Source organism: Trichechus manatus, unplaced genomic scaffold (assembly GCF_000243295.1).
Source record: "Trichechus manatus latirostris isolate Lorelei unplaced genomic scaffold, TriManLat1.0 scaffold00018, whole genome shotgun sequence".
NCBI lineage: Eukaryota > Metazoa > Chordata > Mammalia > Sirenia > Trichechidae > Trichechus > Trichechus manatus.
In genome coordinates this window covers 3,876,506-3,891,881 of record NW_004443954.1, presented here as the reverse complement: position 1 = coordinate 3,891,881, position 15,376 = coordinate 3,876,506, and the positions used below count along the sequence as shown (strand labels likewise).

The window sequence follows — 15,376 nt, the reverse complement described above, 5'->3', positions numbered from 1 at the left end:
CTACTTTTGTGAAAAATTCCATATTTAAAAAAATGCAATGTAAAATTACTATGTCAAGTTATTTTAAGTACCAATAAAGGTTGTCAAAATATATGTAGGTATATTCCATATAGCAAATCACAAAAGGAATATAAAGCTTTTACAGAAAGTAAAATCCATCTTCAGTGTAAATTCCATTTTATTTGAATTATGCCTTTGACAGCATACATTTAAGATACTATCACATACAAAGATGGGTCCACTGACTGCAGCAGAGAAACTGAGGCTGGCACAAAGTACCAAAAGGGGTGGTAAAGCCTGATGCAAATGTACAACTGGAATCCAGGTTATCAGCAACCCATCAAGAGTCAATAAACCACTTATTTTCTGTCTTTTTTCCCAAAGAATTCATGTAAAACCACAGAAGAGTATAATGGGAACAGGAACTAAGTCAAGGTTAAGAAGAAGAAAAAAGGAAAGATAATAGGGATGGGAGAATGCAGGAGGAGAAAGAAAAAAAGGGCAGGAAAGCAACAAGGAAAAATTAATATATTGAACAGTAAATCCGATTAGTCCAAATCCCTAATTTAATACATATTCTTATGGCAGAGGAAGGCAAAGTCAAACTTAAAGGGATTTTCTTTTCTTCCTTTCTTCCTCTGTCTTCCTATCTTTTTTTCTTTTATTGAGGGATAAGAAAAATACATAATGAACTATTACATATATAAACACTTCTGCCCACCATTCAGATAAAGATACAAAACATTTCCATCACCCCAGAAAGTTCCCTCATGCCTCTTCCCAGTCAACAGCCACTTCCCCAAGATACCCATTTTGATTTCTATGACCACAAATTAGTTTTGCCTCTTCTTCATATACGAACAGGTACTATTTTCTGTCTTGCTTGTTTCACTCAACAATGATTTTACTGCATATATCAGTATTTCAAACATTTTTTATCACTGAATACTATTCCACTGAATGAATATACCACAATTTGTTTAACCCTTCTGCTGGTGATGGGACATTTGGGTTGTTTCCAGTTTAATAAATAAAATACCTTGAACATTTTTGCGTAAGTCTTATAGTAGACATATGCACCTATTTCTCTTGGGTATATACCTAGCAGAACTGCTAGGTCATAGAGAAGGTTTACACTTAACTTCATTAAAAACTGCCGAAAAATTTTCCAGACTTTTTAAACACCAAAGAACAAGCTTTACTTTTAAAAGTTCAAATTTTTCTTATTTTATAAAGATTTCAGTTAATTTCATGTTAATTAGTTATGCAAGATTTATGTCACTTTGAATTCTACTTTGTAGTAATCACACGGTCAGCCACAAATAGCCCAAAATTAAAGGGGGGGGTTCCAAACAAACTTGGAAGACTTCATCTTTTAAGTATGGCATTTAATAGAAAACGAAATGTATCTCAACTACCAGTGAGGTGATTTTTAATGCACTGCTGGAATTCACTATGTCTGCAACCCATACTGTAAAATGGATTTTTAAGTACGTAAAAGTCTTGTATTCAGATGTATTCAGATCATTTAAATAAATGAATAATCCCATGTAAATTCCGCATTTGAAAGCAAGTCTACAGTATTTTTCTTCATAGAAATGCTAGAAACTGATCTTTGTGAAGGAGACTAGAAGAAAAGCAGGATAGCATAAACTGTGCTGAAAAGATTTCAACTATTTTAGAGCAAAGTCTCTCCGACTGCGTCATATAGAGCAAGACTGACGTGGCCACTTACGCACATCCCCTCTACCTACACAGGTCCTTGTGCTTCCACAGAAAACACAGAACAACATCCAACTAGGGCTGCCTCCAGGTAATTCCAAGCACGAGTGTTTTCAGCCTGTGATAGCTGGACTCAGGCTACAAAAGATCATTGATACACAGGAATCCTCATGTATATAAGGCTACAGAGTTGATGCTGTAAACTCAATTTTTAGGGTTTTTGGATATATTAGAAGAAATTTTTCTATTTATCAGAGATAAATATGAAAAGGCTAATTAATTAGGTATACAAATATACATAACAATTTTTGATTCCTCTGTGTGACAGGTCAAAGAAAAATGCCACAAATACTTTTCAAAGAACAACATATTACTAACACGAGAAAACAGCTTTGTAGGAAGTTAGCAAAGTCCTTGTACATAGTAATTACTCAGTAAGTATTTGTTGAAAGAATGAATTGATTAATCAATCAGCCAGGGCTTCTTGGAGAAATGACTGGCTCCACAGCTGGGGCAAGGAAAATATAAGATGACTTTGGAACATCATATTGTGTCAGAGAGAAAGAAGCGTCCAAAGAATAATGGGGAAATATCAGAAGGACACAGAAGTCAACTTGAAGGGGCTACATCACTGGCAAAATCTGGGACAATTTAAGCTTCAAAATAAATAATGAGAGTAGCAGATTATAAGCCTTTAAGTAAAATAGGAATCCATGAGTCCACAGTGATATAAATAATCAAACAAATGGAGGAGAAGAGAAAGCTCTACCTCAGGGTAGAATGCCAACTAATCAATCTAAAAAAAATTCTGGAATTAGGAAATCACCCTTTGACAACTGTCAGAGTAATAACTGATTCAGATAAGAGTCATCAATGGGTGCTAAATCTGGTGGGTGAATGTTCAATAAGGAACAGAATATTTACATAGAAAACATAATATCTCCTCAGACAGTATTTACTCATTGCTTACTATTTAATAAATAAAACATACTTATTAATGAACTTTATAGTAGGGAAACCTGGCAGACACGCACTTCACCAAGTGATAAAAGTCATTCGTCACTAACTGGACAAGTCAGTGTGGGTGTCTCCTGACAGGAAGCACTGGGATGAGCCTGGGTCACTTCTGTGGGAGTCATGCTAAAAATGCATAAATCAAGAAACCAGACAAGCTCAACCTAGCGACATCTACAAAATATGTGGCATGAGCTCTTCAAAAATGTCAAGGTCATAAAAGATAAAAAACACTGAGCAACAGTTCCGGACTGAAGGGGAATAAAAGAGAGATGATAATTACATGTCACACATGACCCTAATTAGACCCTGGACCTTTAAACAACATTATAGGGACAATCAGAAAAATCTGAATGGGGTGTGTAGATTAAATGTTCATACTGGATCAGTGTTAACTCCCTGACAGAAGAGTGCTCATGTATATTCATGTATATAAAGTGATATCTTACTTATTCTTTTTTTTTTGTGTGTGCTTTACATGCAAGGTTTACAGAGCAAACTAGTTTCTCATTAAGCAATTAATACACATATTGTTTTGTGACACTGGTTACCAACCCCACAACGTGTCAACTCGCCCCTTCTCAACCTTGTGTCCGCCATTACCAGCTTTCCTGTCCCCTCCTGCCTTATCGCCTTGCCCCGGGGCTGGTGTGTCCATTTAGTCTCGTTTTGTGTTATGGGCCTGTCTAATCCTCGGCTGAAGGATGAACCTCAGGAGTGACTTCAGTACTGAGTGAAAAGGGTGTCCAGGGGCCATACTCTTGGGGTTTCTCCAGTCTCTGTCAGATCAGTAAGTCTGCTCTTTTTTTATGAGCTAGAATGTTGTTCTCCATTTTTCTCCAGCTCTGTCCGGGACCCTCTATTGTGATCCCTGTCAGAGCAGTCAGTTGTGGTAGCTGGGCACCATCTAATTGTGCTGGACTTATTCTGGTGAAGGCTGTGGTAGTTGTGGTCCAGTAGTCCTTTGGACTGTTTCCCTTGTGTCTTTGGTTTTCTTCATTCTCCCTTGCTCCAAATGGGGCGGGACCAGGGGAGTATCTTAAGATGGCTGCTCACAAGCTTTTAACACCCCAGACACTACTCACCAAAGTGGGATGTAGAACAGTTCTTTATAAACTATGTTATGCCAGTTGAGCTGGATGTCCCCTGAGACTCTACAACTTATTCTTAAATGGTTCAGAAATGTTAACCATTGGGGAATCTAAGTGAAGGGTATACAGGAGTGCTTTGTACTATTTCTACAAATTTTATATAAATATGAAATTATTCCTTCCCCCTAAAAAAAGTTAAAACAAATAAAAGGAGAGAGAAAGAAAAATACTTTGACGTATTCCTAATTAACTGGCAGAGTAAGCCATGCTATGTCTTTGGTAGATGCCATCAAAACTCACAGCAACCGCATGTGACAGAGCAGAACTGCCCCATAGGGTTTCCTAGGCTGTAATCTTTATGGGAGCAGATCACCAGGTCTTTCTCTCATGGAGCTGCTGGGTGGGTTCAAACTGCTAGCCTTTTGGCTAGCAGCCAAGTGCTTACTCATTACGCCACCAGGGCTCCTTAACCATGCTATAAATGAATTTAACTCCTCTCTGGGATATTATCACTATTTAAGACCCATCTACTCACCATGAAGCCAGGACTGGATCTGTCCTCCTCCACACATGCCTTAGTCCTCGATACTGAGTTACAATCACCTGGTTAAGAGGCACAGATATGGTCACCTGGTTTATAATAAAGGTGCCACTGAAGTGCAAAGGGGAAAGGATTGTTTTTTGAATCAATGGTGCTAGATTAATTGAATGTTCACATATTAAAAAGCCAAAGATTAGACAGGCCCATAAAACAAACAATAAAACATACAGCTCAACCATGTATATAAGACTAAATGGGCACACCAGCAGAGGGTCAAGGATGAGAAGGCTAGAGGGGACAGAAAGCTGGTCGAGTGGAAATGGGGACCCCAAGGTCGAGAAAGGGAGAGTGTTGACTCGTCACAGGGTTGGCAACCAATGTCACAAAACAATAGTGTATTAATCGTTTAATGAGAAACTAATTTGCTCTGTAAACCTTCATCTAAAGCACAATTTTTAAAAAGGAAGAAAAAAGTCTTTAACCCTACCTTACATTAAACATAAAATTCAATTCCTGGCAAACTGCAGACCTAAATTTGAAAGATAAAATAATAAAGCCTCAAGAAAATAATAAAAGAGGTTATCTTCATAACCTTGTAAAAGACAAAGATGTCTTAAACAGTATACAAAAAAGCACTAACCAAGAGAAAAGACTTCCCTTCATTAAAATTCAGAATTTCAATTTATCAAAGGCATCATTAGGAGTATGGGAAAAGATATTTGCAATACTCTGACAGAGGACATAAATCCAGGACATAGAAGAACCCTAAAGTCAATAAAAAATACAAAACAGACAATGGAATTTTTCTTTTAAGTGGGCAAAATATTTCAACCAGTACTTTATAACAGAGGATATCCTAATGCCAACAGGCATATGAAAATGTGCTGACCTTCATTAGTTATCAGGGAAATGAAAATCAAAGCCACTGTTACGCCACCAGCAGAACAGCTAAAATTTTGAAAACTGAAGATACCAAATGTTGACAAGGATGTGGAGAACGCTCACATACTGCTAGCGGGAGCGTCAACTGGTACTGTTTGATACTACGTATTAATGCTGAACACAGAGTAACCTGGGACACAACACTTCCACTCCTGACAGTATTCTCCACAGAAATGTGTATGTACAAGTATATTCATAGCAGTATTATTTCTAATAGCCCCAAAGTGGAAACAATCCAAATGTCCATCAATAGTATAATGAATAAATTATAGTATATTCATGCAATGAAATACTATACAGCCATAAATATACAGGTACTCCCTGACTTACGATGTATTCAAGTTATGACAAACTGCACTTACATCAGAACTGAACTCCGACTTACTACCTGTAGTACGCACAATGCTGCAGCACGTATGTTTATGTTTCTATGTAATGTTTCCAATTCCGAAGAAAAATAAAGACTGGATTTATAAAGATGATGAAAATGAAAGGCAATTAAAATAATGAGGTATTCAACCTACATCAGAACCGACTTATGACAGAGTCGTTGGAACAAAACCCCATCTTAAGTCGGGGACTACCGATGAATTACACAGCACAAAGACTGAGTCAAACAAGCTATCACAGGAGTATACCGCATGATCCCATCAAGCAGGCAAAACTAATCTAAGTGGCAGAAATCAGAAGAGTGGCTTCCTCTGCAGTTGTTTAACCATCAGAAAGGGCAGGAGGAAGGCTTTCTAAGGCGCGGGTAAAGACGTATATATACATATAGAGACCAAGTAGGTGTGTTCACAGTGTAAAATTTCATCAAGCTCTACATTTGTCATTTGTGCACTTGTCTGTACGTAATATATTTTAAAAGTTTACCCAAAAAACTCTATTTATTCTCCCTGCTCATTGCAACATTCAACAGTGGAAACTCTTATCTCCACTGGCCTTTCACTCCTGTTTCCTTCCTCTGACTCCTTCGCTGGTTTACTTCCTGCTATAACCCTCTAAATGTGGACTTGACCCAGAGCTCAGCGCACACTGCTCTTGCTTTGCACTACATGTGTTGGAGAGCTCATTCCCCAGCATGGCTTCAACCTCAGATAGGTAACACTTGTCCTTCTGATCCATTCCCACTGCCACTCCCAATCTTCCTGCAGAGGGCAGGGCATGTGCTACTCCAAGCATATGCCTTTCTTTTCTTCTTTCCTCACCCATAAACTATGGCAGTGGTTTCTTAACTGATCAAAGTTATCTTCCTGCTTCCATTCACATGTCAAACTGAACTTCCTAAATGGCACATCATCCACCTGCTCATAAATATTCAACAACTCCTCCAAACTATAGATATAATTTAATCTCTCGAGGCTGAGGTTCAAGTCACAATCTGGTCCCTATCTACACCCCCAATTTTATCTCTTACTAGTCACTCACCTGCTCTAATTAAAAACTATCTACAAAAACATTTTTTTTAACCAAACCCATTGTCCATATTCCAACCAAATGTCTTTCCTCAAAGAAGTCCCTCAACCTAGAACATTCTTTCCTCTCCTTTACACTTGCCCACTCTCCATTCAAAATGCAGACTTTAAACTACTTCAGTCCACGTACGTTTATCATTACCTGGAATGTTGATGGCATTTCCATTCACTTGGTAGATCACCTTCACCATCAAGTTGTGTGTTTATGTGTAACACTAAAAGATCCTCAGAGAAAACGACAGTGTCCTACACCTCCCAGATATATAAACACGCCAGTTGTCACTGAGTTGATTCTGACTCATGGCAACCCCACGTGTGTCAGAGTAGAATTGTGCTCCATAGGGTTTTCAGTGGCTGGATTTTTGGAAGTAGACTGTCAGACCTTTCTTCCAAGTTACTTCTGGGTAGACTCAAACCTCCAACCTTTGGGTTAGCAGCCAAGCATGTTAACCGTTTACACCGCCCAGGGAATCCAGATATATAAAAGCAAGCGATTAATAAATACTGGTGGTGACGTGGTGCTAACGATCAACCAGTAATCTGAAGAAGTTTTAAAAAATTAAAGCAGACAGCTTCTTACCAACTACAAATTGAACTGGATTCTTCTTCTTTATTGTAGTAATATTTTGGCTTATTTAAATAAGAATAAACACTGGAATCAGTTGAACAGAAGTAAAGGGACTAATAATAACAAAGCCATGGAATTCTGGAATTTGAACGGGTAGAAGTAGACTACGTCAACCTAGCACATGGCACATGAGAGATAAAGAGAAATAAGCGCCTACGTAAATTAATTATGAGCAGAAGCACGTGGATTGTAAAGAAATAGATTACAGAGTTATTGCTGGCAGACCCAATGTCTGTTTTACCTATCACAAACATGCATAAGGCAATATTGGTCAGAAGGTAACTACTTAAATGAATAATTAATGAATGAGCACATGGATGTATGGATGTTACTAAACTTACAGGGACTTTATTAACTTGATGTTATCAACTAACACTATATCCAACACCGGTCTGTCTCTTCCCAATAGATAACTGAACACAAAGCGTTACTGATAATGCAAGCTTAAATTATTTTTCGGAGCTTAAACTTAGAATGATAATTTACTTAACAGTAGTTTGCACACAGGTGGTTTATGGACTTCTGGGTGCAGCATAATGAATACTCAGTACAGCCCTTCTAGCCACGGTCTGTGTGACTCACACACAATGACTGAGTGGGACTATGCAAATGAGATAGATGGAACCTGTGATGGTTGGGGTTATGTGTCAACTGGGCTAGGCTATGATTCTCAGTATTGTACGGTTGCCCTCCATTTCTTGTGTTGTGGATCCTGACCTCTACATACTGATGAAGCAGGGCTGGGGGAGGGTGTGTCTTGGGGCGAAGCCTTGCAAGAGGGTGTGACTCGAGTCCCACCCTTACTCAAGTTACGCCTTTCCCTGGGGTGGCCTGCATCTAAGACATATGTGTGTGTGTGTCCCCGTGGGGCTGTCTCTCTGTATCTGGATTCTGCTTCTGGTTCGTGATCAACTGACCTCTGGTTCTTGGGACTTGAACCAGAGGCCTACTGTCTGACCTGCCAATTCTGGGATTTGCCGGCCTCCACAGCCCCTTGGGGTGGCGGTCTATCCTGTGACCTGATTCGCCAGCTTCCACGGCCTTGTGAGCCTGCAGCCTACGGTCTGAACTGCTGGTTTGGGATCGTCAGCCCCTGCAGCCATGTGAGTGGGTCGGGAGAAGCCTATGCATGACCCACGGATTTGGGACTTGCCAGCCTCCACAACCACCTGAGCCATTTCTTTTATACGGTTTGTGAGTTCTGTGAGAAGTTGCAAATAATCAGGGAACCCAAAGGCAGGAGGAGAGTGCTGAGGGTGGAGAGAGGAGTTGATGTTAGAGATGATGGAGTGGTACAGCAGCTTGGAAAAGCTGGACATTTGGGACATCTTTAACCTCCACCTCATGGGAACCAGCTTTGTGCTGATCCTTCTAAAAGATATGATTCATTTAAAGGGTTTCTTAATAACTTCACATAAATGTTCTACATTGAGTATCAACCAGTTCTAAAATTTTATACCAACAAACAAAAGAATAATAAGATGCTTATGAATAATTTTCTAATTTTTTTATTAAATTAAAATAAAGGATAATTATTTAATTATTAAAATTATATATATTATGTATTTAATAAAAGAAACTGGCAATTTCTATCTTTAGAAAAAATCTGTTGTAATTTCTGAGCTTTGTATCTCTATGTGTTTTTGCCAACATTTAAAAAGTAAGGAATGGGGGAAGACAGATGCCATAAAGACGCATCTACAAGTCCAGGACTGTCAAAGACTGCCAGCAGCTACCAGACGCTGAAAGAGACAAAGGACCTGATGCCCTGAATTCAGGCTCCAGAACTGGGAGAAAATGAATTTCTGCTCTTTAAAGCCACCCACCTGAAAAAAAAAAAAAAAAGAAAAAAAACAAAGAAAAAAGCCAACCACTTGTGGTATTTTTGTTCTGTCAGCACTAAGAAACAAAGACACAATGCGTATTTACGTATTAAAGGCTCTGAGAAATCCCGTAATAAAGATGAAGCTAGAGCAAAAAAAAGGGTAAATAATGTACCTTTACATTATCCACTAAAGCAAATTTTAAACATAATTACAACTGCCTTCTTCATTCTTTTACCTTCAGTTATTATTCAGCTGTCAGTTTATCTGCTCTTCTAACAACTGTTGACTATGTAACTAGCCTGCTATAAATGACACGGAGCTTACTCCGCACAGAGAAGAGCACGCACGGCACACAGAAGGAAACACGTCAGCGCCATACCTGGGTTATTATTCACATTACTTTTGGGTGGTTTCTGAACCGGTTTGGGAAGCGTAGATTCTGTCAAAGCTTTATTAGCAACCGCTTGTTGGGCCTTCTTTATACTGCTCCCTTCGGATTCCCATGTCTGCTCACCAAGACTCAGCTGCACTGAGAACATCTTAGAAAACATAAATAGACAATGAAAACATTACAATTTTTCAGGAAGTAAAACGTGTGAAAATTAAATACATCACAGAATCAGAATTTTAGAGCTACGGATGAACTCAGACATGACTTGCTCCAAAAACCTTCCAATTCTACTTAGTACAAGAATTCGGTTCTACTTATTCAAAGGCTTAACAGCAGCTCTAAGTGTACGTTTTGGGCAGAATAAATCAAGAACTCTCTTCTCTAAATGGAATCATATTGTTAATGTAATTCAAATAGTCCTCAAAAAAGTAGAATAAGTCCAAGTACAAACAAAAACTAAGAGAAGTCAAAGGCCTTCCTTTAGACACTTTTATAAAATCTAATTTTTTAAACTTTATACTTGGCATATTCTAGTCAATGAGTGAGGCAATCCAATTAAATATTCTATCACAAGAAACTCTCTCAACCCTCCACTACCAACATTTAACCAGTCACCAAATTCTGTCATTTCTAACCTCATAAACACTTCTCACATCTCCCTCCTTCTCTCTCTGCCTCTGACATTGCATTGGATCCAGCTTTTCATCCCCTTTTGTCTGTACATAATAATCTTCCAGCTGACTCCTGCTAAAACTATCTTTTTAAAATTCAGACCCAATAGTATCACCCCCCACCCCAATACCAGGTTAAAAACTTTTAATTTTCTCCATTTTGGCACAAAGACTGTCTGTCCATCCTCATTTCACACCCGTCCTTCCCTCGCGTCTCCTCCATTCCGTTCACACCATACTTCTATACAAGCCCCAAAACCTGTTGTTCATCTTTAAAAATTTACAATCAGGATACAGATGTATATATAATCCACAGATTTACTTCACCGAATCCTTACTAATTTCTAAGAATACAAAGTGTTAAAATACTTAATAATTACAAAGGGAAAAAAGGATCTTTGCAGGAAGGAGTCAGGTAGAAAACACCTTAAGCAAGTGATCGAAGTTAGCATCATCAACAGTCAGACAAACGGGCATCATGTGCCTCCTGGGGTGACTCGGTAAGTACACAATATCAACTACGAGGTATTCTGAATCCAATCACAGGGTAACTAACCACCAGACAGATCTGGACTGTGGAATATCCTGAGACATGAGACAACTGGCTTGGACTCCAAAAATGTCAATGTGATGAAAACACTACAAAAGACGAGGAGGTGACGAATCAAAGAAAACAGGAGACGTGAAAAAGAGATGATAACCAAACGCAACGCGTGATCCTTGATTGGATTCGTATTAAGAAGAAAAAGAAAAAAAAAAAACACTATAAAGGATATTTTGGGGGACAACTGGAAAAATTTGACTGAGGACTATATATTAAATAATATTACCAAGGCTAAATTTCTTAAGTTACGATAATATTGTGGTTATGCAGAAGAATATGTCTGGTCTTGAGATAGTTATGTAAACATTTAAGGGTGAAGTGTCAATATCTGTAATTTGCTTTGAAATTGTTCAAGAAAAAAGTATATGTCTACACACAAAGAGTGATATAGATAAAGAAAATGGGCAAATATATTAATCATTAGTGAATCTGAACAATATACAAGTATCCATTTGTATCTTTCAATTTTTCTTATAGGTTTCTAACTTTTAAAATAGAGTTAGAAAAAAAACTGCAATCATTTGAAATTTAAAATACATACATACATGTTAAAAGTGATTAAATTTTATATGATCATGATTCAGTTTAAAATATATACCTAAGGCATATTTTTAACATATTTACCTTATTTTAAATGATTTTTCAATGACTAGCTTCTTCTTTTTCCTTCTTCAAATTATGGTATTTTACAAACAACTCTACCACAAAGATGAGAAACTTTAAGGTTTTACATCATATATATTTTACATGTTAGAAAACATAAATACCCACGCGAAAACCAGATCTTGAGATTCGGATCCTAAGATGACGTCACGGAAGCACATTAAACTTACTCTCCATACTCCCTGGGCCTGAACGCTCCTAAACACCAATCACATAAATCTCATTGTCTACTGGATATTTCCACAAACTCATGAGGTATAAAGATAAATAAAACATCATTCCCTCCACTCTCCCTCCAAAATCAGTTCATACTTCAGAATGTTCAGTCCATTATTCTCCCAGTAATTCAGGTTCAAAACCTCAATGACTTCTTTGTTTGTCCTTGCCATCCTAAGTCTTCCTTAACATCTCTATATTGCTCCTTCCTATTTCTACTGGAGCACTGGTGGTGCAGTGGTTAGGCGCTAGGCTGCTAACCAAAAGGTCAGTGGCTCAAAACCACCAGCCACTCCTCAGGAAAAAGACGTGGCAGTGTGCTTCCATAAAGAGTTACCGCCTTGGAAACCCTATGGGGCAGCTATGACTCGGGATCAACTCAAGGGCAGTGGGTTTGTTTTTTGTTTTGTTTTTTGTTTTATTTCTACTGTTACCATTTTAGTTTAAGGCCCTTAAGCACTCAGAATATTTCATTTACCTCCTGCCTCTAACTTTCCTTGCCTTTTAATTATCCAGATGGCACCATTTTCCATGTCTCATAGGCCAGAAATCCTGGTGTGATCTTCCTTGTCTCCTCCATTTCTCTCTCTCCATTCTCTCCTGCATCCAATTATCAAACTATTAATTCAGTATCAGAAATGTTTCTCAGATCTGGCCTGCCCTCTATACTCTTTGCCACTGTTTTGGTGAAGAACATCAATCTCTCCCCTGAACTACCACAAGATCATCCTGAGTAATTCCCTTACCACCAAACTTGTCCCAGTCAGACCATCCTTCTTACCAACATTAATATTCTCTAAAAAAAACAAAAGTCTTCAACTCAATCATCTACTTTTCTAAAAACTTCTTTTAAGAATACCACTGCAATAAAAAAAAAAAGTTTAGAAATTCTGAGCAGGAATTCTGCAGTCACACTGTTTAAGCTGTGGCTCCACCATTCACTATGTAAACACTAGGGACCTTACTTATTCTTTCTAATGCTCAGTTTCCTCAGCTCTTAAATGAAATGGGGCTAATAAGAATACATAGGATGGTTGTGAAAATTAAAATGGAATGGTTTGAAAGGCAGAGAATGTCAAGCTGCATAAAAAAGTCAAAACAACTATATGCCGCTTACAAGAAATGCACTTCAAATATAAAGATAATGGAAAACTATATGTGACATGAAAGTGTACGTTTTGATTCAATGGCTATACTAATATCAGACAAAGTAGATTTCAGAGCAAAGAATACTACCAATGATAAAGAAGGTCATTTCCTAATGGCAAAGGGGTCAATTCATCAAAAAGATGTAATCTTAAACCTTTATACATCTAACAGCATGGTTTCAAAATATATGAAGCAAAAATTGATAGAACTGCAAAGAGAAATAGAAAAATCCACAACTAAAGTCAGAGATTTCAATATTTTTCTCTCAATACTTGATACAATCCATAGGTAGAATACCACCAAAGACAGCAGACTTGAACAAGAGTATCAACCAACTTAATCTCACTGACATTTTTAGAACACTCCACCCAAGAAGAGCAAAACATACATTTATTCTCAAATTTACATGGAACATTTACCAAAAGAAACCATATTCTGGGCTATAAAACAAGTCTCAGTAAATTCAAAAGATTTAAGTCATAGAAATCTGTGACCACAAGGATTAAATTAAAAGCCAGTAAGAGAAAATAACACAATTCTAAATAATCCATGGGTAAAGAGGAAATCCAAAGAGAAATTAGGAAGTATTTTAAACTGAATGAAAATGAAAACACAACATATCAGAAGATGCCACTAAAAGAGCACTTAGGGGGAAATTTATAGCACTAAGTACCTGCCTAAGAAGAGATGAAAGCTCTCAGATAAATGACTTTAGCTTCCATCTTAAGAAATTAACCCCAAAGTAATAAAAATCAAAGCAGATAGCAATGAAATAAAAAATAATAAAGTGGAAAAAAAAATCAATGAAACCAAAAGCTGGTTCTCTGATAAAACCTCTAGCCAGACTGATCAGAGAAAAGAGAGAAAATAAAAATTACCATTATCAAGAATGAGGGAGGTGACATCACTATAGTCTACAGATATTAAAAGAGAATATTTTGAACCTTATGCCAATAAACTCCACAACTTAAATTCCTTGAAAGATACAAATTACCAAAGCTCACCCAAGAAGAAATAGGTAACCTGAATAGTGCTACGTAAAGAAATTGAATTTGTAGTTAAAAACTCTCCCACAAAGAAAACTCTAGGCTCAGATAGCGTCAATGAATTCTACCAAATATTTAGGGAAGAAATAATATCAATTCTACTGAAGAAGAGGGAATACTTTCCCACTTATTCTTTGAAGTCAGCATTACCCTGATATCAAAAACTGACTAAGATATCACAAGGAGGGAAAAAAACCCTGCAGACCAATATGTCTCATAAAGGTAGACATAAAAGTCCTTAACAAAATATTAAGAAATAAAATCCAGCAATACAGAAAAGGAATTAACATACTATAACCAAGTGTCTTATTCCAGGAATGCAAAGGATGGGTCCACATTTGAGAGTCAATCAATGTAATTCACCATATCAAGAGATAAAAAAGAAAAACCATATAATCATTTCAATCAATGCAGAAGCATATGACAGAAGTCAACACTTATTCATGTTAAAAACTCCCAGTAAACTAGAAAGGAGTTTCCTCAACCTAATACAGGGCATCTACAAAAGGTAATGTCATAATTAATGGTGAAAAACTGGATGCTTTCCTCTTAAGATCAGGAACAGACAGACATGTCTGCTCCCACTACTTCTATTCAGTGTTGTACTGGAGATTTTAGCCAGTCTGACCAGAAATTAAATGAAAGACATCCAAATTGGAAAGGAAGATTTAAAACAGATGACATATAAAATACCCAACAGAAGCTACAAAATAGTTACTAGAACTAATAATGAGTTCAGCAAGATTGCTGGACACTAGGTCAATATACAAAAATCAACTGTATTTTACATGCCAGCGGTAAACAATTAGAAATTGTTATCTAAAATACAATTCCATTTATGATAGCATCAAAAATATGAGATACTTAAGGATAAACCTAAAAGATGTAAAATACCTACCCTCTGAAAACTACAAAATATTGCTCATGGAAATAAAAGAATACCTCAATCAATGAGATGTAACCTGTACATGGGTTAAGAAACTGAATTTTATTAAGATCTTAATTTTCCCCCAATTTGTCTATAGATTCAAGGCAATTCTATTTAAAATCCCAGCAATGAACATCTATAGGTATTGGATGACAGTAAGAATTATTAGGAGCCCTGGTGGCACAGTGGTTAAGAGCTCCGCTGCTAACCAAAAGGTCAACAGTTCGAATCCACCAGCCGCTCCTTGGAAACCCCGTGGGGCAGTTCTCCCCCATCCTATAGGGTTGATATGTTTCAGAATGGATTTGACAGCAATGGATTTCATTTTTTTTGGAAGGGTTACTAATTCATGTACAACATGATTAATGTAATTGATGTCATTAAATTGTACACGTGAAAAATGTTAAATTGGCAAATGTGTTATAAATATTTTTTGCAACAATTAAAAAAAGGATTATTAATTCATTAG

At 37.3% G+C, this 15,376-nt stretch overlaps 1 protein-coding gene across 4 annotated transcripts in view; it reads right to left on the bottom strand.

Annotated features, from left to right (window-relative positions):
• The window catches only part of STAU2 (staufen double-stranded RNA binding protein 2), a 372,566-nt gene that overhangs the window by 306,343 nt on the left and 50,847 nt on the right, over positions 1-15,376 (bottom strand). For all 4 annotated transcript variants that reach the window (XM_023727735.1, XM_012554441.2, XM_023727736.1 and 1 more), the window contains one exon: positions 9,619-9,778. In XM_023727735.1, the coding sequence (XP_023583503.1) occupies positions 9,619-9,778 (160 nt within the window). The remainder of the gene's footprint in view (positions 1-9,618; positions 9,779-15,376) is intronic.